Source organism: Aethalodelphis obliquidens, unplaced genomic scaffold (genome assembly GCF_003676395.1).
Source record: "Aethalodelphis obliquidens isolate GAN/ISIS:26980383/991018 unplaced genomic scaffold, ASM367639v1 scaffold119, whole genome shotgun sequence".
Taxonomy (NCBI): Eukaryota; Metazoa; Chordata; class Mammalia; order Artiodactyla; family Delphinidae; genus Aethalodelphis; species Aethalodelphis obliquidens.
The window spans coordinates 439009-461547 of record NW_020838063.1 but is presented as its reverse complement, the minus strand read 5'-3'; the positions used below and the strand labels follow the sequence as shown (position 1 = coordinate 461547).

Genomic DNA, 22539 nt, shown 5'->3' with positions numbered 1-22539 from the left:
AACGTTTCTGAGGTCCTGTTTTCTTATCTGAAAATGCAGATAACAACAATGTTGACCTCATACAGTTAAGGTAAGGATTACACAAGATAATGTAAAGTGTCTATGGCCTGGCACACATCAATGATATTATTATGTGTTTGGAAAATTATTATTATTAATCTTTCTCTTCCACCACATCTTCCACCCCAGCCTGCCCATCCTCTTTCCAACCCTGATTTGCAGTCAATGTTCTAGATCACCATGAGCAAGTCATTTCACTTCTCTATGCCACCATTTCCTTACCTGTAAACTGGGTATAAAATAATCTGTTCTGCCCACCTGCTTCAGGGGCCTTTTAGAAGAAAATGGAGATAGAAGGAATTTGCAGACTAGAAAGTGCTACCACAGGTCACTTGCTCCTATTGGCTAGGTTTGGCTCCTGAAAGTCATGCAGGCCAAAGTCTAGGAATTATCCAGAAGAGGAACACAGTCAGTAGGGCCCAGAGCCCAGTCAGGGTGGGGGCAGTGGGGAGCTAGCAGCTTGCCCACAGCATCCTCCAAAAGTCTTGCACAAAGTTCTCTTCTCTGCAGGGTTTCCATCTGCTCTAAACAGAAACTGAGAACAAAGGAAGCCCATTTGCTAGGCACAACCCCAGCCCTCAAGCAGACCAGAAAATAGCACTAGAGCTGACTGAGCCAGTTTTCTTGATGATCTAAGGAAGATCTTAGGAGGTTCCCTCCACCAATGGCCCTCTCTAGTATTGCAAAGGACTCCCCAGGAGGTCACAGTGAAGGTAGCTATCAGTCACAGCAGAACAGGAAGAGGTGCAATACATCAGTCATGTCGGGTACCACAAAAAGAACTCCCCCCAAGGCCAACTGAGTTAGAATCAGTGTGGGAAGTGCTGGACTTATGTAGTTGACAAAGTTCCATTGGTCACTCTGAGGTAGCCCAATCTTCCGTCTTGCATACGGAAACTAGTCTAGTCAAATCTATGCCCATGCCACCCGCATATTATTGTTGGGGAAACAGACTCAGAAGGAGAAGGGATTTGCCCAAGTCCTCATAGATTAATGAGGGGCAAAGATTAGGGCAGAAGGCCCAGCCTCCCTGACTCCATGACTCCCGTGAATTTCCAATGGATGTAATAAGGCCTTCCCAGAAACTCTTGCTCCAAAAGCTCCCTGAGCAGCTACAACACTCTTCTTCCTTTCATGAGCAGCCCAGGGCAGACAATTCCATTTCTATACATTATCAACTTCCCTCCCAGGATGTTCTCTTTTCTCTCTTGGAATTTGCTTCTATTTTGGCTTTGCTTGATTCACGAGGTCCTGAGGGCCATCAAGCTTATTATCTAGTCTGAAAAGGGGTCCCAGGGAGCCTAGCAACACTATCCACTGCACATTCAAGCAGCTGCTATTTCAGGCCTTCTGGCTTGTACATGGCAATTGGGCAGAACTCAAGGAAGCCCATCAACAGGTGCCAGATGCCCTTGCTTACCAGGAGCCAGTGTTAAGAGTTTGGATTAGAGAAACCTGAGCCATTAGCACAATCACCTTCTCCTGTTTGATGGCACAGGTAGGCCTTTATGTGGGTAATAGAAAAGGGAAGGTGATTACTGCCTAGGCTTGGACAGGCCTGGATATCACGATATGACACAGGTGACTGAGTTGTTGCTGTGACATCTGTTGACCCAGGTGACATCTGTTGCTGGTGCCAACAGATGAGCTGCCTTGCAATAAGGGGCAGAAGCCACATGCTCCCCAATCATTCCCACAGCTGAATAGGTGGGGCAGTCAGCTGCCTGGCCAGCATCTCTGCCCACAGGACTGGGTAAAGGATGCTATTCCTTTCAGGTTGGTCTGAGAGTCCCACCATTAGATGCATCCTTTTGCTGGAGCCATCAGTAGGAGGTCCACACCTCTGCCTCCTGGCTGGTGGGGAAGCCAGCACACTTACATGAACTGAGGCTAATTTCAGAAGTGCTAGCCAGCCCCCAGGCAGGTCTCAGGGCATGCATGGTGTGATGGAGAGCAACACATCATCAGACTGAGATGCAGGGAATGGCTTGGATGAACTGAAGTTTCCTCTACTTTCAGTTTCAGCTCTGGCTTCTGTTCCCCCTACTTGTTGACTCCCACACACCCCCTTGCTTTTTTTCATTTCCCTTCAAGGGCAAACCCAACAACCATGGGTCACAGGCATGTTGCTGTGGAACAAACCACAAGAATGCACTTTAGTGACTGGGGGTCCCTCTTGAACCCAGTTTATTAGCATTCAGCAAAAGAAATATTTGTTACAAACAGGCAGTGCATCAAGATATCCAGATGTCAATGAGAACTAGGATTGGAGAGATCACAATCCAGGCAATTCCATGATGTCTCAGGGATGGGGAAGGGGAAGTTAGGGCACATCCAGGGGCCATGCTCCCCTTTTTGCACTGGGAGAGAAAGAACTCTTACACCTGGGGTGAGGATGTACTGCAGTTTCTAATTTCTTCCCTTTGTCCCCCAGCCGTTTTATTTAACATGACCTAAATATACATTCCTGGTTTCTTCCCCCCCCCCCACCCCATATACATCAGGGAAAATAAGCACCAATAGTAACAAGAATAATAATTAAAGCCCTGCCTCTCAGTAGGCCCAACCCTCACACATATACACGCCATGTGGATTTTCTTCTTTGGAGTGACTATAGGATGGAAAAGTAGGGATCAGGCCAGCAAGCCATCACCCTAACAGTCACTATTCCCCAAAGTCCCATCCATGTGTGAGCTGGAGCAGGGCAGGGGAGTAAGAATGGCGGCAGAGGAAGAGATTCCCCCAAAGCAGCAAGAGGGATCAAGGAATTCCCCAACGTCTCTTCTGGGTGAATATCACAATCAACTGAGCTCCTGGAAAGTCCCATGTAAGGGTTTCCTCAATGAGATGGTCAATTCCTGATGATTCAAGCATCACTTCCATCCATCTCCCCCAGCTTCTTGGGGAGAGGGGGAATAGTTGAAACCCCCTGCCCTCCTCACTGGGCGGAGAATGTCCCCAAAATGCTCCTTTGGAGAAACTCAACACGACAAATAGCAAAACGTGGGCACTCTGGTTTCAAAACTAGAGCACAAAACATAAAGAGGAAAGAGAGACAGAAGGTCTATACACGGGTAAGGGCAAGGTCTGAAAGAAAAAAAATAAACCATAAACAACACACTGTCTATCAGGTTCCACATGCCTGAGTCACCTGGCATTTGTCTTAGTACCTGGGCATCTTCTGCTGTCCCTATCATGGAGGGAGGGTATGGACAGTACGATACATCAGGGATGGGGAGAGGGGAAAGAGCGAGAGTCCTGGGCAATTGAGATGCCAGCCCTCTGCACAAGCAGCAATTTTTGTGTCATCTTCGTTTTGTCTAAAACTGTAAACAGCACCGCTTAAAAATAAAATATATCAGAAAAGAACAATTGATAAACATTGTTTTCCATGAATATAAAATGCAAACAATACAAAAATAGATAATTGACTTTTGATATATATATATATATATATATATTAAAAACAACTTGGATGCAACATACACATGGGTAAACTTGAAGTCTCCCTGCTAACCCCCCTATGCCTCCCTCTAGCTATTGGGCCCAGGGGCCGAGGGTAGGTGGGGTGGTAGCACTGGCAAGGGTGGGAAAGTCACTGGCAGCAGGATGAGGGGAATGCACCCTGGGTGTGGGAAGCTACTTCCCTCCTTGGTACAGTACTGAGGGAGAAAGACTGGTTTTGACCAAAGCCTTTGGCCCAGGAGGCTCATGGACTGGTGCCCAAGCTGAGTCCAGACGATTGGGGCAGGCCCTAACTGAGCCCCAAGGCAGGACTTCCTTGAAGGTGTTAAAGCACTAAGAAACTGACAGCCCTGGGAGAGACCTTCTAGGTGGCCTTCTCTATCCAGTCACTGGTCCCCTGAAGACCAGTCTCATTTGAGAATTCTCAGGATCAGAGCTGACACTACATAAGCCTGCTTGCTGGGTAGCAAGATAAGAGCAGTCACCTTCTCTCAAGTCATATCTTCCCTTGAAGTCATATCCAAAAGCATTATCCCATGACCTTGCAGTGCAGAAATGGTGTTCATTTGTGGACTTTACATCTACACATTTAGTAGTCCGGGACATATTTGGTGTTAGCTAAGCAAACACTGGCATATGCTTGGGGAGAGGCCTGGAGCTTGACTGGCTCTCCCAGTGTCACCCTGTTCTGTCATCATGAGTCCCCAGCCAGTCTTCCTTCCTCTTCTAGGCTGCAGCTGGGATTCAGCCATGAACTGCTTGGATCTAGAGTGAGACTCAGAGGAGCCTGCTTCTGCAGCCATGCACCCTGACTGCCTTACTTTTGCTGGTGAGGATCCTGTCTCTGGGCTGGCCGGGACAGTGAAAGGACTTGCAGGCAACAATGTTCAAACCATGAGCTGATGCTCAGTCCTAAAACTTACTGTGATATGCGACCTTCCAAAGCCCAGCAAAGTATGTCAAGGCTATGACTGCCCCCTGCAGAGGTGGCACCTCTTGCTGCCCTCTTGTTACAGAGGGCAGCTCTCAGCCCTTGGCCAAAGGCTGACAACCTACTTTTTCTCTTCTCAGATAGACTCAGCAGGCTCTGGAGGTTGGTGATGGCTCTACTACCTGCTGTGGCTGGCACAGTCCACATATAAACAGCAGCTTAGGCTGTCATGAAGGACAAGCAGAGGCAGAAGAGGCAAGTGGTGGGTTTTCCCCTGTTGTAAAGGCATTTGGTGAGTGTTTCCTGCCTGCCAAACAGCCAGGCCAATTTCAGCCCCACTCTCATAGGTCAGCTTTGGTGAGAGGCCAGAATTTGGGCACTTCTCTCCTGGAATGCTGTGCTAGGGGTGAGGAGGGCCTTCCTCACCCTCTTTGATTCTCCAGCTCCATGACTAATGCATTTCTTCACAATGCAGACAAAGTCAGCCTGGAGAGATGGTCTGGGTCCCTTGAGTGTTGGTGTCAGTGCCATGCAAATTCATGTGGTGCTTCCAGGGGTACAGTTTCTACCATCCAGGTTTGCTCTTTGTGGTGAGGGGCACTGGGCCAACCCCAATCTGAGAAATGGTGACAAAGACCAGCACAGACACATCCCTTGTCCAGGTGGCGGTTTGCCCACAGTCATCTTGACTTGGGGGGCCAACAGCATCTGTTCCTAAGCTAAGTTGCCATATCTTGGGAATAGCAAGAGCCCTGTTTACCACTTCTCTTAACTGGCATGGAGATGGGTGGGGGATAGGGACAGGGTCAGGGGAGCAAGGATCATAATTTGGGTCAACATATCCAGGTAAAAAATGTTCCATAACCATTTCCAATAAAGAAATTTAAAAGGACCCCTCTCATGTTGGTGATTAATGAGGTAGAGCCTAGCAAGATTAGCCTGTTGCGATGTTTTCCTGACAGCAACTCTTCCCCACAAATATTTCCAAGCTAGTTTAACATGAAAACTGTGTGAATGCAGAAGGGAGGGTGCCATTCATTCCATAAAGGGCTGCAATTACCACACAAATCAGTCCTTCAGCTTGGCAGAGTAAGGGCAGGTCACAGTCTTTTCTCTCAAGAAGCACAGTCCTTTGATGATGCTAAGAACTTGGCTAATTGGAAAATGAAAGGTCTTTAGAGAGCCTGGAACAGCAGCCTAAATGCCCTTGGTGTCCTGTCTCTTGGGAATGCTAGCATGGAGCCTCTTTACTGAATCCAGTGAAGGGGTAGGCAAGGCTTAAGGAAGTTTTTGTCTTTAAGAGGGAAGAAATTTTCCCAAAAGAAGCTGAGTTGCCATGAGCTCTGCAATGTATGAAATCCTCTCTCCTGATGGCTGGACAAATGAACCTCCTTTTTCTATCCTCTTGCAACCTGCAAAAACCCCAGCCCCTACAGCCAAACCTAATTTAGGCCGCTTCTCTTCCTGTATATCAATTAAAAGAATGTGTTCCTTGTAATGAGATAATAAAAATTTCCTTTGGAGGAAAAAAGAACCAAAATTCAAAAGCATCTGCAATTCAGGCAGTTACAAGCTTGAAGAAACAAAGAAGGAAAAAATCCTATCATTCCAGAGCTCAAGACTTATGGCAGTGTCTACAATAGAACGCTATTTTGTCTTCTGTTTGCAACGAGATGAATTTGATCACTCCATTAAGGGAATTAACGTTTTTGTCTTCAACCCAAGCTGTAGCAGGCCAGGATAAAAGGCCCTCATCTGGTTATGATGCCAAAGTCCACAGCAATAGGCAGTGAGACACATGCTACTTGATCCTCTCTGAGGACAGCTAGCTGGGGCTAATAGATTATATCATCTGATGTAATGGTGGCAGCTATGCCAAGACCAAAGGAAGTAGGGGTAGGGGGATCTGTACCGTAATTTCACATTGCTAACAGCAAACAAGCTCCCTGTCCCCAAGTGGGAGGCAGTGTAGATGCGGCTGCTCATCAGTGGTTCATCATTCACTGGGTGGAGAAGTTGCGGAGGGTGCTAAGGGTTCAGTCTGTGTCAAGGATGCATGCTATATATATATATAAAATCACTACCTTGGCAACTGGAATAGGCACAAAATTACAGCATCCCAAACCCTGCACGGGTCACAAGAAGAAAACCCAAAAGCGAAAATTGAAGCACAGCAGCAGCAGCAGCAATCTCCCAGGGCAGATGTACTTGAGCTGAATGTGGCCACAGATGGCAGACAAGGGAAGTGGGGGGGGAAAAAGGTGAAAACTCATAGGAGCTTTCCTTGGCCAAAAGGATTTTCAAGTTAAACAGCAACCCCCACCCCCCACCCCTCTGCCCAACCCTGATCCCCATTCACATGCTCAGGCCCCACGCCCCCCACTCCAGAACTGATGATGACTACTCAGCTAGGTTTCCATTCATGGCAGTGGAGGAGTAGCTGGTGGGGAGAGAGGCACCTTGCTCAGCCCTCTCCTTTGACAGGTCAAGGCTGGAAGCCCCATAGTGAATGGGCTGAGGCTCTGGGGGCTCAGGCCGGACCCTGGGCAGCTGAGGGATGCCATGGGTAATGCCTACAGGCTTGGCCTGGGGCAGAGGGCTGGGGCTGAAGCCTCCAGGAATGGAGGAGCAACTGGGTTCATCAACAGGCAGCAGCACATCTCGAGGCCTGGCCCTCGGACTCTGGGAGGCCTTCCGCTGAAGGTTATAACAAGGGCCCATGGGCAGGGGTAGGTGCGAAGGTCGAGCTAGCTGAGACTTGGCTTCCCCAGGTGCCCTTGGCTCTGGCCCTGATACTGACAGCAACATTGACATGGCGACAGGAGATATGCAACAGACTGCCTGTCCATATAGAGACTGGCTGGAAGGCCCACCCAACTGGCTAGGACTTATTCCTGCAGGGCCTGACCCCACTGCGAGAGGACAGGGAGCCCAGGCAGGCCAGTCGTAGGTCCCTGGAGGTTCAGTATAGAGGGACAGGGGACTGTCTCGGCCCCATTCTTCCTCCTCTTCTTCATCTGAATCTTCTTGCTGAGCCTGAAGCTCATCAGACTCCATGTAGCCCTGGCCCAGGTGAGAATTGGAGAGCTCCAGCTCCAGGGTCTCAGCAGTGTCGAGGGAGCGGCTCCTCCTGTTGAGGGCCATGGCAGCAGGTGGAGGACGAGGGTGCATGCCAGGCAGTCCCAAGTATCGAGGGAGACTGCTCACACCCCAGGGTAGACCTTGGTAGAATCGGCTGTGGTAGCTGTTGAAGGCGCGTTTCTGGTAGTAGCCCAGTTCAAAAGCTTCCAAGGAGGCTGCAAGGTCTTCATCATTGTGGAACTCAGGATTTTCTTCACACTTGCCTTCCCCATCCCGTTCCACATCAGCAATGTCAAAGGTCACCATGGGGGGCAGCTCAGGGAGGTTTTGAGTGAAGGATGAGTCAGAGTCAGAGCTGCAAGACATGCTGGAGAAGAGGTTCCCATTGCTGGTGAACTCCACAAGGGCCTGAGAGAAACTCACAGTGACATTCCCTTCCTTCTCAACCTCCTCTTCCTCTGGCTCCTCAGGGGGTGAATAAGTAGGGTAAGCCCTCCTGGGAGATCCTCCAAAATTTGCTTCTTGCATGTCTGGCTCAAACATAGCATCACTCTGGAAGAGCTGCATCAGGCAAGTACTTTGATCTTTCTTGGAGCAGGTTCCCTCGAAACGCTTCTCCAAAGGACGGAAGTCCCTCCAGTCTGGCTCACTGCTTGCAGTGGCAGGGAAAGCTGAGGTGGTTCCTCTGTGGGAAGTCTGAGAGGCCCCTGATGCCCCTTCCACCAGGCCCATCACTGATGGCCCTAAAGGCCTCATCTGATACTCCACGATGGGCTTCTCCTGCCGGACTTGGACCTCTCGGACTTGAGCCTCTCGAGCACGGACCTCTCGGCCACAGGCCTCCCTGGCATAGGCCTCTCGAGCTCGGGCCTCTCTGACATAAGCTTCCCGGGTGTGGGCCTCTCGAGCATGGGCCTCCCTGGTGTGAGTTTCTTGGGTGTAGGCCTCCCTGGTGTGAGCCTCTCGGGCACATGCCTCGCGGGCCTCTCGCTGCTCCCGCCGAAGCTCCCAATACAGCAACTGTTTCTGGATGGTCACTAGCCGTTCTTCCTCTGTCTCCATTGCCCCAGGTGGCCGAGAGGAAGAAAAGGGCTCAAAGTTCAAGAAGGGGTCAAACATCTCAGAGCTGTGACCATGGAGGTCATAAAGGCAGTCATCCCCAGGTGGGGAGTTCTCAAGACTATCATCTGGCTCATAGAACTCATAGAGGGCATCGCCACTATAGCTGTCTCGGGGCAAGCAATCCCTGCGGACAATCCCCAGGGCCTCACCTGAATCATCCTCAAGTCCAGGTGTGGTGGAGTCATAATAACCCTCATCACTATTGGGGGCAGACTCTTGCTGATCGCTCTGAGGAGTCAAAAGGTCCCCAGGGGCTAGGCCAGGATAAGACCTAACTGGGTCAAGGAGCATGTAACCAAGGTGGCCTGAGGATGTGGTGGGATGGTAGCCTGGATTTAGAATGGGCCTTGGGTACACCTGGGAACTTGTCCACAGATATTCTAAGTCATCGTCTTCTTCCTCCTTGACTTCCTCTTCTTCCTCCTCTAATTCCACCTCCTCTTCCTCTTCTTCCTCGTCATCATCATCAGCCAAGGCCATCTCCTCGCCCCCTCCTTGGTAGGTCACCAGGCAGGAACTTCGTTTGGTCCCATCTCGGTTGGCCCTCTGGCCTCCAGAGGCCATGCTGTCTGTCATACTGTCCATGTCCTGTTCTGCTATTATGTCACCACAACCTGTCAGTGAGTCAAAACTTTTCAGGGATGTGACATCCCCAAAGAGGAGGCTCAGCTGGTCCCCCACAGGGCCATTGGGTGGATTTACCTCTCCTGACACAACCTTCTCCCCTGTTTCTGGGCTATGGGGCTCCTCTGGGCCACTGGCTTCAGGGGCAGGTTTGGGCTGCAGGAGTGCTGAGGCACAGGCCTCCATGGTTTTTTCTGGATCTTTGCAGGCTGTCTGCTCAGTGGCTGCTGGAGAAGTCTCTGGTACTGAAGAAACTTTTGGCCCAGGGACATCTTGGGATTTGGCATTTTCCTTTCTTGGGGCTTGGAGGTTCTCAGTGTGGGACAGAAGGGCTGAGCTCACATGCTCATGAGGCCTGTCTCTGGCCCCCTCAGGCTCCTTGGCTCTTGGATCACTTTGCTCAGCCCCAGAGACCTTGCTCTTCCGGTGACGGCGGATACTGCTGAAAAAACCTTTCAGGCCTTTTTTTGGCTTGGGCACAAAGGGAGCCTTCTCAGCCCTAGCTTTCTCTGTGGCTCCAGCCACAGACGTCTTGCGTCTGGAGTCTGCCTCCAAAGATCCATGGGCACTCTGAGAGCCGGGAAGTCGGCAGGATGACTCAGGCAAAGGTAAGGAGAGGCCATCTCCTTCACTGACAATGTCTTCAGGGCCATGGACTGCTTCACTCAGGCCATCGTGGGTCTTGCTCTTGCTAAGACCCTTCTTAGAGCTGCCTTTCCCAGAACCTTTGCTTCGTCCCCCTCCAAAGAAACTAGGCAGGGTACAGATGCTCTTCTTGCCACCAAAGAGTTTCATGGCAGTTTTCTTCAGCCTACCTGGGCCAGATGAGGGTTGCTCTGATGCTGGCCCTTCTGTCATCTCAGCTGCCTTGCTCTTGGCTCCTTTCTCTGCCCATTGGTCCTGGGTATCCACAGAGACTGCTGTTCCCTTGGCCTGAGCAGCTTCATCCTTTTGGGTCTCCATGATGGTGGGGACAACTCAGGTATGTTCAGCTGAAAAATGCAGCCTTCTGGCTTCTGGGCACTGTTATAACATCATCAGTCAGGAAGCATCACAGTTGGGGCTGAAGATGAGAGAGACAAAGACAGAGAGACAGTACTGGTGAGCAAGCAACCAGGCTGGGTTTGTTTTCACAGGTGTCTGTGGTTTCAGGCTTGAGTGGAACCAGAAAGTAAGAGAAAATGTAGGGAAAACCTTAATGCACTCCATATGCTTGACTTGCTGGGCCAGCCTCCTCTGGGCCCCAAGGCAGCAAAACCCTACACTGAGCAACAGGCAGCCATCACCCCTACCCCACTTGCTGGGTCCACTCACTTCAGGTCACCTTAAGCTCAGGGGAGCACTGGGCAGGGGGAACTGCAGATATGAAAAAGGCCCATGGTACTATTGGTCATGAGAGGGATTATCAAAGGGGGTGGAGTAGAGAGGCAGGAAAGGCAGAAGGGAAGTCAACTCTTATGACACAGAATTTTTGAAAAGCATCTGGCAAAATAGCCTACTAAGTATTCACTGGGTTCTGCAACATCCAGGCCTCAATTTCACATAAGCCAGGGCTCTCACTGACATTTTGCCTTGGGATGGGTAGAAAAGTAGACCTGAAGTTTCACCTTCTTCCCCAGGCTCCCTAAATTGCCTGTAGGACCATGCTCATACCTGCAAAAGCTCAGAGTAGAAGCCTTGCATACCCACATTCCAGAGCTGCAATCCAGGATCAGCTAAGATGGCATGGTAGCCTTGGGACAAGGTACTCGCTGGGATTCAGTATCCTCTGTCCAAGACACCTAGAAATACCTCCCTGTCATAGTGGTTATGTGAGGGGTAGGTCTAGGTCAGACTCTCTAGTGATTGTCCTGCTCGGAACAGATTTTAATGTGGCCCTCAGCAACTGAAACCTCCAAGTTCCACTTTAGAACCATAAGGCAGACTGTTTCTTCTCTGCTCCTTTCGTTACTTTGGCCCCCATCTAGCTCCCTATCTAGAAAGGGAACTCCTTGAAGGCACAACTCCACATGATTCATGTCCCTGGTCTGGGAGTTAGGCTCTCAACAGCTATTTAAATAAATAAACCTGGTGCAACAGGGCACTCTACTCAATGCTCTGTGGTGACCTAAATGGGAAGGAAATCCAAAAAAGAGGGGATATATGTATACGTATAGCTGATTCACTTTGCTATACAACAGAAGCTAACAAAACATTAGTTTCTATATGCTAACATATAGTAAAGTAACTATACTCCAATAATTTTTTTTAATTAATAAATAAATAAATAAACAAACCTGGTGCAAGACACACCCTTCTGGTCTAAGCTCCCAATCCTCTAAATATCCAAATGTCACAGAGATGGAATAAAAAGAAGAGCTAGCCAGCACCTACCCCAACATATCCCCCTCCCCAACCCCATTGTCTGATGTATTGATTCCAGTGACTACAACTGATTGACAGCTGGATCAGTGACCAGCCTGCTAAAACCCAATGACACTTCCCTGGAAAGTCCCTCACCACTGTCCCCTCTCTGTAGGGTAGCCGCCAGCAGATAAGGAGCTTGGGTAGGGCAGGGAGGCAGAACAGCTGCTGGGAGCCAGAGAGAGAGAAGGAGAGGCAAGCAACACTGTTGTCCTAAGAGCAGCTAGCCAGCACATCAGCCCTGTGATTGGTTGCCACGGTAATAACACTCACACATTCACCTGCAGTGAAACTAAGGATCAGCACTGGAGGTGGAGAGAGCCTGGCAGCTACACTCTGGCCTCTGACCTCTGACCTCGTTAGAGGACCCTTGCTGGAGTCCCTGATCTTGTCTAGCAAATATTAACTTTGTGCCTTGTGCCTTGTTTGGCCTGACACTTGAATCATCAATGTGATCCAGGCTTCCATCAGGGGCTCTGCAGAACTGAATATTAAACTAGGAGCAAGATAATGGCTGGTTATCCAGAAAATAAGAGAAAAAAAAAACCTCATCTGATCCCCTCTCTGCAGAGATCTGTATTGCCATTTGCTCAAGTTAGGTTTTTGTTTTTTTGATTCTGTGTGACATACTTTAACATGGCATTGTTCCAGCTCAGCCCTGTAACTGATAGGCCCACAATAGACAGTGCTACCCCTCAAATACACAATCATACACACATACACTCAGAGTCCTCTGCACCAGGGTCGTATGGGAATAAGGGCCCTATCATCTATCTGAATCACTCATTTTCCAGAGCACAGATGTTTTTACCTCAGCCCAGAAATTACTGACAGTGTTGTCATTATGGTGCTGGGCATTGAGGAGATGGGGTGGCAATAAATGGAGTTATTTGTGAAATTCTACTCCCCTCTGTGGAATTCATGAAATGAACCTCTCCAGAACATTTGGTTAAATGATAGTTATTAAGCTCAGTGCTGCCAGAAGGGGAAACCCCAGTCCTTGCTTTTGGGGATCCCCTAGGCTAACAGGTAGAAAAACCTATATATAATAGTCTGAAGGCACAATATGATGCAGGCCTTAGAGAAGAGTCCCCATTATTGCTTAAGCAGAGTGTTGAAGTATCATTCTTCAGACCTTGTGATCATATCCCAGGATAAACTTGAAAGGCAGAAAGATAGCTCCTGGGCTCAGAAAAGCTGCCTTGGTAAGGAGGCATTCAATCTGGGCCTTGTTAGACAGGAGTGAGTAAAAACAGCAATTATTTAGGGGAAAGGATGGGCAAGACTAGTCATCAAGGAAGACCAAGGGCTAAGTGAAAAACCTTATGGGCTTACCCATCCTTGTGAATCAAAGGCTTAATTGTCCTACTGGTTTTGGAGCTGGAATTCCTGTGAACAGAAGAATTAGGCAGACTGAATCTCAAAGAGGGCTGCTTTCCAGAACCTTGATGCCTTGGCTTGAGGGTAGTCCCTTTGGGCTTTCTCTTGCCCTTGCTTCTGTGCTCCATTGGAGTAGAGGCCAGCCCACTGCTCTCTACATTGTCCCCTTCCCTGTCACAGGGATCTGCAGTATGTTGTGGAAGGAGCCATGGGCCACAGGGCTGTGTTGCATACCATGCCAAGGGACCCTGACCAGGCCAAGGCACTCCTCTGAGCCTTGGGTGCTTGTGAAATGGAGATCAAAATATCTCCTCTATCTACCCCCTCTATCTCCCCAGTCTACTGCAGTAATGTGAGGTTAGATGGGATAATAGACACCAAAAGCACTTTGTAAACTGTAAAGTGCAAAGCAAATGAGAAAGGTTGGCATTACCATTATTTCAGGTCAGATCCCAGTTTCTTAGAAAGTAGTAGACCATGTGTAAAAGGCCACTCATTTGAGAAAGCCATTCACTACAGGAAGTCCAAGGGACTAGCTGCCTTGGCTCATGCTGAGGAAGAGCCAGGTGTGAGGGGATTTTAAAGACATGTTCCTGGATTTATACAAAGTCCTCCATTAAGGGCAGTTTAAAAAGCCCTCTGTGTATGTGGTGGGAGTGGGTGAACTAGGCAAGGTTGTATCCCTGGGAATGAAATTCTCTTCCTCCAGCTTCAGGCTTTCCTCCTAACTAGGCCCAGGGTTATCTTTGCTGGCAAGGACCAGCCTTGAAACTATGCTGTCTCCTACCTCCCTGCCTTGTCCCTCCCAGAGCCATGTACCCCACTCATAGTGTCTCTTCCCTGTATCCCCCTGCAAGACAGTAGGACAGGAGGTGGCAGGAATCACCCATAGCTAGTAGCCCCCTAGCCCAGCCCCACCTAGCCACTTCTGGCCCAGGCCCCTTCTCCATACACCTTACTACCTCACCAGGTCCCAATGCTGTCCTTCCCCAGTGGGCTATGCTGCCGTTACTCGGGGCCACAGAGTACACTGGTCAGGAGAGTGAGGTGGGGCAGAAGGCGAAGGGGACAGCAAAGGGACAGATTCTGCAGCTCCCCCAGGCTGAGGCTGGCTCCCTTCATGGTTCCTGCCAAGAAAGTGGTCCTGCTAAATGCAGAGCCCCTCCACCCTTAGGTTCCTCAACCTGTATGGCTGTCTAAGTTTCAGGTGGACTGGTGGGTGAGGGAACCCTCTAAGGCTACTCTGTGGTCCCTGGCAGGGGCCACTTGCTACAGCTGTTGCTAGCATGGCCAGAATTGGGCTGTGGGCATCCCTGCTCCCAAGGCCAGCCTCAGGCCATTCTCGGACCAGTGAAAGGCTAGGGCAGAGCTAGGGCAGAGCTTCTTCCTTCCCCCCTCCTCTCAAAATACAGGCAGGAGACCAGTCACAAACCTGCCCCAGGAATCCTTCTCCATAAGGAGGTAACAGCTCCACCAAGTCTTAAACATTCTGCTCCCAGCCCTATTTCCTGGGGCCAGCTCAGCCAACTTAGAGAAGGCTGAGTTCAGGGAAGAAGTGTGTGGATTTACGCAGTAGCTCCAGAGGCATGGCCTCAACCAGTCATAGTTTCCCAGACCTCCTCCAAGAAGTTTTCCTGGGAGCAAGCCCACTCTGGGCCCATCCTGCCCTCATGTATGTGGAGGAGGGTGGTCTAAGGAAGGAGTAGTAAGGACAGGAAGCCCAGCCCCCCACTCCCTGAGAGTCAGCCAGTTCTGCACTGTAATCAGCTCTGCCTACCTGGGGGAAATCCAGCAAGTTCTTTCAGTTTCCCCAACTGGTAAATGATGCTATTGAAAGTGCCTACCTCTTAAAGCTATTTTAAGGAACAAAACCGATGTATATAAAGTACCAAATAAAATGCATTATATAACAGAGGCTCAAAAACATGGCGACTAGTTTTATATGTATTTTATTCAAACTATAGTTGGACAGTTTCTAGCAGCAAAACTACCTCAGTCAGGGTTGACTAAAGTGCTCCCCAGTGCTCTAAGGGTATGTCACCAAACCTCCTTGGGCCTCAGTTTACCCAAATGGTAAATGAGAGTGACTGTGCAGTTATCTCACAGGAGGCTTTACTTGTTCTTTTAGCCAACCTTTGACATTCAGGAACTCAAAATGTTGCCTCAAATCAGCTACTGGCTAACAGCTCTGGATTATCTGGAAATTTCAGGTAGCCAGGTTCTCTAGCCCAAGCCAGAAAGGTCAACAATTCAAACTCAGCTAAAGTACCAGCATCAAAGGAAATGCAAATCAACGGATGTCCTTTATCCACTCACGGTACTTACCAGCTTACGAAGTGTTCCCTACTTCCTCACTCCCCATTTCTCCTTCCCAGAAATCCATTAATCAGGCCTGGTAGGGGATGGTAACTCCTTGTCACAGAAAAGGAAACTGCCTAGGCTTGGGAAAAGACTTGCCTAAGGTCACACAGTGGGATGATGACAGAGCCACACCAGTTTCCAGGCCTCTTTGAGTCCCAATTCTATGCCATTCTGCTGTACCATTCTGGCCCCTAATCAAAGGAAGAAGACTGAGAGTAAGGACTGTGCAGGTTCCCCTCACACCTGCAAGAGCCATCATCTCCCCCTCCCATCACACTCCTGTCCCAACCCAGCTGAGCCTTCTCTGAAGCATTTCCAGTCCTCACTGGCTGCCACTATTTTGGCTCCACCTAGCACATTCCAGAAAGCCTGCTGACTTCAGAATCCAAGAGCTGCCAACCCAGCCTGTGGCTGTTCTCCTCATCAGCAACCCCATCATCACTACTCCCAAACCGTGGAATATGTTCCTCTACTCCTCTTTTCCTTGGGAGATAAGTTTGAGGGGCCAAAAAAAAAAGGTCCAAACAGAAACCTGCCAGTGGGGACAAAGATAAAGGTAAAGATAAAACGGGGACAAAGAATTTGAGCTATTATTTAAGGAAAATGATCTTTGAGATTTGGAATTTGAATCAACCATTTCTAAAGCCCACAGCCAAAGTCTACTCTCAAAACCATTTTTTTCAGGACCTGAAGGAAGGGCTGTCTAGCTTGGTATTCTTTGGTGGAGCTGTAAAAGCTGCTGGCAGAGCCCCACCCAAGCTATCCCTGAAACCACTCCTCTCCTAATGTGCAGGCTTCCTGAGGGGCACCTCTTCTCAAGGGGGCATCCCACCAACTCTAGATGCAGCACAGACCCCAAACTGGGCCCTCTAGCCCCTGCTCCTATTCCCCCACCACTAGTCTGTTAAATGAATTAACATACTCAGCCTTGGGCAATTCATTCTGGCAGGCCTCAGTCTGCCTTTTCATTTCTCTCAATGCACCCTCCTTCATCTTATACAGTAGTCACCATATCTAGCACAGAGCAGGAGCTCAAACAACGTTGGTTCAACTGAATTCTAATTTAGCTGGAGTTTGTCAGCCCAGAACTAAAATGCCAGCTTCATCTCTTTCAGGCTGTGGGATATGAGAAAGTGGCCTAACCTTTCTGAAACTCAAACGCCTTATCTATAAAATGAAGAAAATGCTACCTACCATCTAGAATTGCAGTAAGGATTAGAGATGATAAATGTAAAAGACAGATTATTTGCCATGTACCAAGCAGATGTTCAATAACGTGCCCTTGTGATGGGGCCTCTTGCAGCTACCTTCTCCACTCCAGCTCGTCAGATTCCCCCCCACTCCTCCCGGTCCTATGAGGATGACAAAAGCGTCTTAGCAGAGTTTCCTCTGGTTCCTCCCTGCCATGACACTGAAATCCCACCCCGTGTCTCCCCACTTCCATCTCATCCATCCTGCACACCCTTGCCAGATTCATTTTCTTACAATCCTGATTTCAGCACATCACTCCTCTACTTACCAAATATTCCGCATTGCCTACAGGATCAAGGCCAAACCCCTTTGCCTGACTTTCAAGACTTGCTCTCTGCATGCCCTTTGCAGGTTTCCTAGGCTGATTTCTCTGCCCCTTAGCTTCAGCCTCAAATATACAGGGGCTTCTCCAGTCTGGGAGGTGTGGTCACCCAGACACTGCCTCTCCCTAGAAACAGGCCTTCCTGGTGAATGTTCTTGATGCTCTGTCTTTCTCCTCAGGCTGCTGAGGCTGCCTACCCAACTTGCCTGGAACGGTGGGGGCTCTGGGAGCCACCTACTTGCCACTACCCTCTCAGGCTCCCAACCCCCTTAGAGAGGAATGTATCCAAGGAAGGTGTCATGCCTGCATCATAAGGCTTCCACTATGTCAGTACTAACCCAGCAAGGGTGAGATCAAAGACAGGCACTACCTCCTTCCATCCCTGTTCAGATGAAGAACAAGAGAGGAGTTAACCCCAGGGAAACAGATGTGACAAGGAAGCCGAGGAAAGCCTGCAGAGGAGCAGCTGGGTGGAGTGAACAATAGAGACTCCTGACTTTCCTATGTATCCACCCCTCTGTATGCACCATACCCTATGTGAGAGACCAGGTAAGGAAACTGAGGTTTGGCGGAGGGGGCGGGGAATCAGGATCAGTGTGCTTAGAGAAAGAAGCCTAGAATTGGGGGGCAGGAGCTTTATGCTCTCATGTAACCTTGGGCAAATAAATCCCTTCCCTGTTCTGGGCCTCTGTTTTCCCATGTAGAAATGGGAGATTGGACCGGGGATCTGCTTCCCCCAGGATGCATGAGAAGCTGGGGAAAGGGCGGTCCTGTGTCCAGTTTTCTAGTGGCTGCTGAGTCAGGAGGCATGTTGAGGGAATGGGATGTTGGGTATCTTAGGCTTCACTGGGAGGCCTGGACGCCTAGCTGGTTGGGTCCACTGCAGAACAGAGGTGTACTGTGGCCCAGCCTCACTCCTCATGCCTCTCACTTCTACCCCCTACAAGCCCACCCAGCATTTTACTCTTTCTGAATGCAGGAGGCCTAGCCTATGAATATTTCATACATATACAGAGAGGAGGGGGACCACAACTGTCTGGGCCTAGCCCTCTCTCTCCGGAAGGAGCTGCAGCCCCCCGAAAGGGAGGGCTGAGGAGTACTGGCTAGAGAAGAGGGGTTAGTATCTGCTTCGAAACCCAGCAAGGGGAAAAAAAACCCTGTAGGAGATGAGAGCAATGAACGCTCTGCAGCAAGAAATGTAGATCAAAAGGTTGCAAAGCTCCCCCACCCCCACCCCCTGCAGCACCACCATGGCTGCCTCTGACTCCACCAAGCTCCCTTGGGCCATTTCCTCCATTGTTCATATTATCTCCTAATCCCCAAAGGGGAGGTGCAGGGGAGCAATGCACCCTCACTCGGCTGGCACCTGCACCTCTGCAGTGGTTCTGGTTTCCCTGCCTGCCTTGCTCGCGATATACTTACACATGCACAGGTTTGAAAAATAGACCAAGGAGAGGTGAAAAGACTGTGATTATTTAATTCAGAGAACAGAAGTTGGAGGTGGAAGAGATAGTTTAATGCCCATGAAATCTCCAATGAATTGTTAAGCAGAAGAGCAATGGTGGCCAGCTGCTCTCAACCCCACCCCCCAACACACACACACACACACACACACACACACACACACACAGTTGGTTTAAGCATAGCATGAGAGGCTCAGGTTAGATCTGAGAAAGAACTTCCTGCCAATGAGATGGGTAACTCAGGAATGAATGACACAGGAAGGCTATGAAACGTCTCCTCCGAGGGCTTTACTTTTATCACCTAGTCTATCTGCCAGGTCAGGATTTGAGGCAGGGGCACTGATGAAATAACACTGGGCATGCCCTCTTATAGCCCATCTGTAAATGAGGGGGCTGGAAGCCCTTCTCCCTCTTTGATTCTACAAGCAAGCCAGACTTGTTGCTATTTCTCTCATTCCCTTCATCCCCTGGTTCAGAGATTGTAAATGTAACAGTTCTTGAGGAATTTTTAAAACCTCCACTATACTAGGAGAGAATCACTGGACTGCCAACTTCTTTCAATTACCTCCCTTCCTGAAACTTTCAGCCCCTGACAGGCTGTAGACCAAGACTAAAACGCAAGAGACATGCCAGGGGAGGAGTTCCTAGCAAGCTAACTTAGCATCCCTTCACTCTTGATGAATGGGTGAGGTAAGATGAGGGGTTAGTTAATGCAATTTGTGCTGATTTGTGTTGAATGGAGGCTGCTGGAGACAGTGGGATACAGTGGAGTCACTGCACAGGAGGCAGCAGCCTCTCCCTAAATGCTGTGTGACGTTAAGCAAGTCCCTGCTGCTTTCCAATGCCTCAGGATTCCCATCTGTAAACATAGGTGTCCAAACTGGTGCTCCGTGAAGGCCTGTCCAGCTGGGAGAAAAAGGATCAGCAGAGGCCTGAGGGACACTTAGCCTCCACCATGTTGGTATGTAGGCTCCAGGCTCCCTCCTTTCCTCCAACCCCCTGCAAGGCCAAAGAGAGGCTGACAAGATACAGTTTCCCTCTAGAGATAGCCTGCCCCCCAGTTCTTTCAGATCCAAAGGTGGCCTCTTACCTGCCCAATTTATGGTGCTCTTCCTATCCCTTTTTAAGACCCCATTCTAAAACCCTTTCTAAAATCCCATTTTATTGTGGCATGTCTGCACACCAAAAATATCAAAACCTCCCAATTCCCCATTCTTTGATGGCCCCTTCCTCCATTCCCCCAAGATCAGATCCTCATTCCACAACCTGGCATTTGGGAACACCACCACCACTGGGCCCCAACCTCCTTTCTACCTTACAGTATCAACCAGAAAAGACTGTCACTGCACTCAGCCTGCTTGCAAGCCACCCGCTCCTACTCGTAATTTTGCTTATACCACTATCCTTTGCCTAACCAAACCCCTCTAATTTCTGGAGGCTTCCCAGGACAATTCCCCTGTATATACAGATCTCTCATCTCTCTCCATAGTAGTTTGCCTCTAGACTCATGAATCAGCAACCAAAGGTAGTGTAGTCTGGGGACTGGGCAGTCCAGGTCCTGAGCTTATTGAAGGGAGACATCATGATTTATTTACTTTTAATTTTAGATGTAACCCACCCCCTTCTCAATCTTCATTAAGTATACTCAATAAATATCTGAGCCTTCAGTATCATTTTTCTAATCATTTTCATATGAACCAGGACAAGTGCCAGTGGAGAGGTAAAGGTCTCCAAAGCTTTACAGACGGCAAGTCCTTCCGGAGCATTCATTAACTGCTATGCATTGCTAGGCTTTGAGGGGATTGTGGCTGAGATCCAGGTTTCCTTTACCCCCCTGAGAGGTTCCAAAAGAACCCAAACATCCATGATATCAGGGAGACAAAGTAGAGGCAGGGAAACTCAATTATTATTTGTCTCCTATTATAATTTAAGCCCCAAAATGCCCAAGGGATGCAGGCAGCCTGGAGGAGTTCTGAGTTCTGAGAAAGAAGAGGTCATCATGGACTGCAAGAGACAGGCAGGAAAGGCACTAAGGAGATAGGCCCAGAGCTGAGAGGGAAGAGAATTTGGACAGTGCAGGGTGAGTGGGTTTGGGTGTGGGGAGGGAGTTATATAGGGCAGGTATGTTAGATGGCTGTTGGTTTGAGGCAGTGCAGAGGACATGTCCAGCTCTGGGCCGGGGATGCGCAGCTGCAAGTAGGGGGATTGTACTGGTGCTTGGTCAAAGTGAGAGGAGGTGACTGTAGTGTAGTATCTGCAGTCCTGGCTAGTGTCACAAAGGTCCCCAGCTAGCCTTCCCTTAAGTGAGTGATTTATTGGATCTCACTGTCTCCTCTCAAAGGTGCCTAGGCTTTGCCTGGGCCCTGCAGCCCACAGAGTTCTCCACCCTCAGAGGTGGGTCAAATGTCCAAGAAGAGCCTTTCAAGCCCCTAGGTAGCTCCCTCCCTCTTGTTCCTCAGAAAGGCCTAGAGTCTATTGCCAGAGGCACACAGCGGTGGATGGGGCCGAATGAGCGGAGCTGCACTCGGGGAGGGGGCTCTGCTGGAATCCCCAAGGGGTGGGGTGCAGAGTCCAACAGCGCAGCACCCTCCACCCAGCCCAGATGAATGCAGCAGGCAGGCAAAGCTGCAGAGGGAGATGTTAGTGTGTGAGGGGCAAAGGCTCAGCTTGACCCCGCGGCCCGTGCCAAGACAAGTCTGGCCAAACCGAGGCCGGCTCTGCGGAGCCAGTCCAGCTGCCTCCTGGGCTGTGGCGCGCCTGGAGGGCACAAACCCTCACCACCGGAAAGCCTAGGCAAAGTCCAGCGGTCACCAGTGTCAAAGGTGTCTGCAGCAGACAATGACAGCAGCCTGGCAGCCTGGGTATTTTAAGTAACTGCGAAGTTGGAGGGTTTGGCTGCCTCTCTAGCTCTCTCACACACACCCAAACGGTTCGTTCCCTACTACAATAATTGCTCCCTCGGCCTCTGGCACAGAACACCCTCCCCCCCACATACACACACACACCCCACCATGCTTATCGCTATTTTTAAACCGTTGACTGGAGAGAAAAACGCGGCCAGTGCCCTCCAAGGGGAGAGGAGGCGAGGGGCGGGGTAGGTGGGGGACACAAAGCGGCCTTGCAGCTCTAACCCAAGGACTAGCTTGAGCTGCTGCACTAACGCAAGGTACAGCGAGAGCCGGGTTGCCAGCCCGCCTGCCCGCGGAGGCGGGGGGGGGGGGGGGGGGGCGGGGGGGCGGGGGGGCGCGGGGGGGGGGGGGGGGGGGGGGAGGGGAGGGGAGGGGAGGGGCGGCAGACGAGCCGCTGGGGTGAGCAATACCCGCGTAACACAGCTGTTCCAGCTAATGTGCTACAACAAAGCTGTAAAGCTCCTGGCCTACAAATGCACCGCTGGGAGTGCTGGTTGGCTGCTCCCCTCCCGAGACCGCAGGGCAGCACGTGCGGGCCCCATCCCCGCCTCTCCCGAGAGCCCCAAGGCATGGCCCAGGATAGCCCGCCGGCCTGCCCACCTCTTCTCCGCCTCTAGCCGCGGTCGCTTGCGCCCAGGGGACACTGCTCTGGCCCTCACCGGACAGTCCTCAAAGCGGGTTTCAAAGGGGAGCGCAGAGCGGTCCGGATGCCGACCAGCCCAGCCCTTAGAGCTCCTCTCCAGGCGGCCAGAGCGGAGCACGCGAGACTGCATTGGACGGCGGGCAGGCGGAGGCTCCTGGCCGCGCGCAATGCTTACCCGGCCCGGTCCGGTTTCCAGCCCGCTTATTGTCTTTTGCGCCTCCCTGGCCGGGGCTGGAACCTTGGCTGCCACGGCTGAGAGTGTCGCCACAGCCACCCCTGCCGCCGCCGCGGCTCCAGTCACCTCCTGCACCGGCTCCCCTACCCCAAGCTCTGGGCAGCTCCCCCATACCCTTCCCCCCGGACTCCACAGCCACAGGGTGGGGCATCGGCGCCCTGATTGGCAGGCGTATTGCCCAATCGCCACGGTGAGAAGGCGTTTCCCGACTCGCCCACTGTTTTCCTTGGTGCGTTTCTCTTTAAATGCAAATAAGCGCGGGCGTGGTGTTGGCAGGGGACGTAGAGGC

At 50.6% G+C, this 22539-nt stretch overlaps 1 protein-coding gene across 1 annotated transcript; it reads right to left on the bottom strand.

Annotated features, from left to right (window-relative positions):
* Nucleotides 1-2214: 2214 nt before the first annotated feature.
* AMER1 (APC membrane recruitment protein 1) lies at nucleotides 2215-22342 on the bottom strand. Its single transcript, XM_027098068.1, has 2 exons — nucleotides 22191-22342; nucleotides 2215-10346 (listed from the first exon to the last, which is right to left on the bottom strand). Exon 2 carries the CDS (start codon nucleotides 10244-10246, stop codon nucleotides 6857-6859), a length of 3390 nt encoding a protein of 1129 aa, XP_026953869.1. The 5' UTR covers nucleotides 10247-10346; nucleotides 22191-22342; the 3' UTR covers nucleotides 2215-6856.
* Nucleotides 22343-22539: the final 197 nt, after the last annotated feature.

What these genes read in the sequence shown, in the direction of transcription:
- AMER1 (XM_027098068.1), bottom strand. Translation starts at nt 10,246, where the DNA reads ATGGAGACCCAAAAGGATGAAGCTGCTCAGGCCAAGGGAACAGCAGTC.